This window comes from Carassius auratus, chromosome 7, assembly GCF_003368295.1.
Source record: "Carassius auratus strain Wakin chromosome 7, ASM336829v1, whole genome shotgun sequence".
NCBI lineage: Eukaryota > Metazoa > Chordata > Actinopteri > Cypriniformes > Cyprinidae > Carassius > Carassius auratus.
In genome coordinates, this window is record NC_039249.1 from 23,375,680 (window position 1) to 23,379,988 (window position 4,309).

At 33.0% G+C, this 4,309-nt stretch overlaps 1 protein-coding gene across 1 annotated transcript; it reads left to right on the forward strand.

Annotated features, from left to right (window-relative positions):
* The first annotated feature begins 236 nt into the window (after window positions 1–236).
* On the forward strand, window positions 237–1,312 carry LOC113105310 (cocaine- and amphetamine-regulated transcript protein-like). Its single transcript, XM_026266358.1, has 3 exons — window positions 237–656; window positions 753–836; window positions 1,016–1,312. The coding sequence occupies exons 1-3, from the start codon at window positions 495–497 to the stop codon at window positions 1,121–1,123; spliced, it is 354 nt and encodes a 117-aa protein (XP_026122143.1). The 5' UTR covers window positions 237–494; the 3' UTR covers window positions 1,124–1,312.
* The last annotated feature ends 2,997 nt before the right edge of the window (window positions 1,313–4,309 follow it).

Consider the following 4,309-nt stretch of genomic DNA (forward strand, 5'->3'; position numbering starts at 1 on the left):
TAAGGCATGTTGAGTTTGAAGTTAGTGGAACAGGTGAAAAGTGTTTTGGGGACAACATTTTAAGATATTTTCAAAAGTAAACCTTGGATGTAAACTGTTTTAGAACTCGCCCATCTCCCCTTTTCCGAAAAGGATATGGAATCTGTTTCATACTGCTATTTTTTTATGTAGGCGACGTGAATACAAACATTATGCTGAAACATTCAGTAAACTGAATCATATATAATAATGTGTAAACATTTCCAGCATAAGACTTGTTTTCCTCCCCTCAGACGTCTTTCTGTCTTGTTTTGGACATACACTCGCCAGCTTTACGCAATGAGTCATCGTCGGCGTCCTTATTACGCATGGACAAAAATCAATGTTAGGTGGAGCAAAAGAAGGACTGAAGTGAGTGGTGTGTCAGTGGAGCAGATATAAGGTGCTTGGACCTCGGGAAGCGAGTGTTCACCTGAATCTCAGTGCAGAGGACGCGTTCAGTCTTGGCTGTGACCATGGACAGCTCCAAACTCTGGACCACAGCGATGGCATGCGCGGTGCTGCTCTCCTGCATTCAGGGTGCCGAGATTGACTTTGACAACGAATCCGACTTAGAAACGAGAGCTTTGAGGGAGTTTTACCCAAAGGACCCGAACCTGACTAACGAAAAGCAGCTCGTAAGTATTGCGCAATTCTCGGAGCATAGAAAACAAATGATGTTCCCTTCTTTAAAAGATTTTAATGATACTTTCTTGATCTGAACATGTTCACAGCTCGGGGCTTTACACGACGTTCTGGAGAAACTGCAGAGTAAACGCATCTCACTTTGGGAAAAGAAGTTTGGGCGCGTTCCGACAGTGAGTACTATAGCACAAAACAGTAGTGTTTTATGAGATTTATGTGTCTATTTTGATATTTAAAATAATGGAAAGTACTCTGATGCCTAGATTAAAATCACACATTTAGCATTTACATTTGCTATTCACAAAACACTGACAATGGTTTCTTTAACGTTTCCGCTTTTCTTTCACATCAGTGCGATGTCGGGGAACAATGCGCCATCAGGAAAGGATCGAGAATCGGCAAAATGTGCGACTGTCCACGTGGAGCGTTTTGCAATTACTTTTTGCTGAAATGTTTGTAAAGATACAAACGGATTGAGAATTGGAAAATAAACACGATATTGCAGAGATTTATATATTATGTGATTTCTATTTTTATGATTACGAAGTTCTGTGAGAAGAACGGGTGAATTTGAAAGATTGTTTAATTATTTGCTGCTCTTGATGTGTAATTGAACCTGAATAAACTGGGTGGACTTTTGTTTTCTAAGGCAGTCTGTGTGTTTCCTCTAGTTAGTATAATACATGTTTCATGGTGGCATTTTAAACAAAACGTTCTGAACTGCAAAAAGAGTAATTTCTTTCATTTCTAGTGATATAAAACTGTCAACCTGCAGTAAAAGAATATATATATATATATATATATATATATATATATATATATATATATATATATATATATATATATATATATAACTGGAATATTTCAACCAGTTTTACCTATAGATGAAGACAATGTAGTTAAAATCAACTAAATGAAAGTTAAAAATGAAACATAAATTTTATTGGTTGTAAAACCAATAAAAAATTATGATTACATGCCTAACAGACATTTACACTGTTCAGTTACAAGGTATTACATATTATATTACAAGAAAACAATGGCAAATTTGTGTATTTAAGCCATTCTTCCTGGAATTACACAAATCAAGGTGATGTGTTTAATAAAACCCATTCTCTGAAACTCCAATTTCAGAGTTAGTGTTTTATAAAAGTTTTCAGTTCCTTGTAATTTTGTTCAGTTTGTCTCACACATCTCGTTCCATCCGCTTGCATGAATTCAACAGCATAGTTATAACAAGGGTTCAAAATATGTGACATTTCTGTATTACACAAAGCCTGTGACTCATAGGAGAGAATGAGAAAAAGTGCACAGTTAGTACAGGCTGTCCCATGATTAGCTCAGAGCTTGCAGCCAAGCAGAAAAAACACTCCCGAATTCCCTCAAATGTCAACCAAAGCCAGCACTTAAATGGGCGCTTTCACTCTTTGTTAGCTTAATTTACAATTGTTAACATTTGACAGATTGCCAGCAGAAGAGGACGATGGGAAATATGCGTCTGCTGTTGCTTGCTGGCACTGCAAAACAGGTCAAACACAGATCTGCATAAAAATAGTAGTTGATGGGTCTAATTTTTTATAACACCAATCATACCATTGTGCATCCTCAAGCCATGTCATTTTCAGATATCATCATGATTTGTCATCATTCAGAGTTATTCATTTGATTGTGTAATTGTATTTGGGTTGCTGGAGAGGAAGCAAATTGATTGTAAACATGAGCAAAGCTGTATGCCATCTGTAATAAATCTGTCATTTGCTTTAAATAATAATTTGATATTTTGAGAGATTCAAAAAAACACAACTGAGGTTACATAAACATTTTTATATGATTATGTCTGATGATGTCTGGAATATATCCAAATAATTGATACACAACACACATTTAGGCTGAATCTAATGATACCCCTTTAGTGTTAACATTAATATCACTCTGTGAATGAACATTTTCTGCCCTATCACTGAAAAAAGTAATAAGTAAATTTACTTAATTTTTATTTGCCAAGTTTTTGCACAAGCATTTTTCAAGTAAATTTAACACATTTGGAAATTAAGTAAATCTACTTAACTAAGTTAAGTAAAAAAAAAAAAAAAAAAAAAAAAAAAACGAATAAGTATATTTTAATTAAATAATATTCAATTAATGTATTTAGCAGACACTTTTATCCAAAGCAACTTACATTGCATTCAGGCTAACAATTTTCACCTATCATGTGTTCCCGGGGAATCGAACCCCCCAACCTTGCGCTTGCTAATGCAATGTTCTACCACTGAGCTACAGGAACACTTCAAGATTGTGCGAAAAATAAGTGAAAATTTCACTTACTTACTTTTTTATTTTGGAAAAGTTTTTACACTAACAAAAAACCCGAAACAGATATTCTAGAATTTTCTAAATGTAAAATAATTTTTTTCAAAACAGTTTTATCAAATGAGGGTAAATAAGTCTCTCACTTCTGTGCCTTTAAACCAGTTTACAGCAAAGACAGCACGAAGGACTGGATGCACATGATAAATATTCTGCAATTAAGAAAACAGACAAAAGAAATAGCACTGTAAAACCCGATAAGTAAACTTTACTCAAACCGTTTGAGTAAACAGATTGCCTTGATTTAAACCATGTAAGTTTTAAAACTTTGCATTTAAGTAATTAATTGATTAACTAAGTGCTGATTGAGAATTAGTGATGAACAGCTGCTGTTAACAAACAGAATCACTGAAGAAAAGAGAAACACAAGAACTACTACAACTGACTTCAGACACAGACTTAGATGAAATCAACTGAAATAAAATACATGAAATCTCTCAAGATCTGATTAAACAACCCCACAAACAGCATCAGCAGCTCCACTTATTAATAACCAGACTGACTTTATTTCTGTCAGACGTCTACAGAAGATGAAAATTGTTAGCCTGAATGCACTGTAAGTTGCTTTGGATAAAAGTGTCTGCTAAATACATTAATATTATTTAATTACATTTTACTCAATAAAATGTACTTATTATTATTTTATTTTTTTTACTTAACTTAGTTATGTAGATTTACTTAATTTCCAAATGTGTTAAATTTACTTGAAAAATGCTTGTGCAAAAACTTGCCAAATAAAAATTAAGTAAATTTACTTATTACTTTTTTCAGTGTATTAATGGAAATTGATCGAACCACACCAACAAATATGTAAACAATTATATGTAAGATTAAATCCTGCAAAAGAAAACTGGTAACACTTTAGTTCCAGTTTTAATTTTCACTATTAACTAGTTGTTTATTAGCATGCATATAAGCTGTTTATTAGTACTTATAAAGCACATATTAATTAATGCCTTATATAATTCTATATTCCTTACCCCACACCTAAATGTAACAACTTCCTTACTATCAATAAGCAGTAATTAGGAGTTTATTGAGGCAACAGTTGAAGTTAATAAATAGTTAATAATTAGAAATGGTCCACAAACTAAAGTGTTTTAACAGAAAAACATTTTCAGTTACAGCTTCAAATGACTCATCACTAGGGACCAACCATCTTTTCATAACTATAATTAGTGAAAATGGGCAATTCCAAAGTTTTAACTGGCTTATGTCATTGCAACATTTTAATAAAATAATTTTTATTTATTTATTTATTATTTTCATGAGGGTCTTG

Bases quoted from the DNA above. Each gene is read 5' to 3' on its own strand.
- LOC113105310 (XM_026266358.1), top strand. From the start codon at position 495: ATGGACAGCTCCAAACTCTGGACCACAGCGATGGCATGCGCGGTGCTG. The intron at 657-752 runs GTAAGTATTGCG...ACATGTTCACAG, and splicing joins TGACTAACGAAAAGCAGCTC to CTCGGGGCTTTACACGACGT. The intron at 837-1,015 runs GTGAGTACTATA...CTTTCACATCAG, and splicing joins AGTTTGGGCGCGTTCCGACA to TGCGATGTCGGGGAACAATG.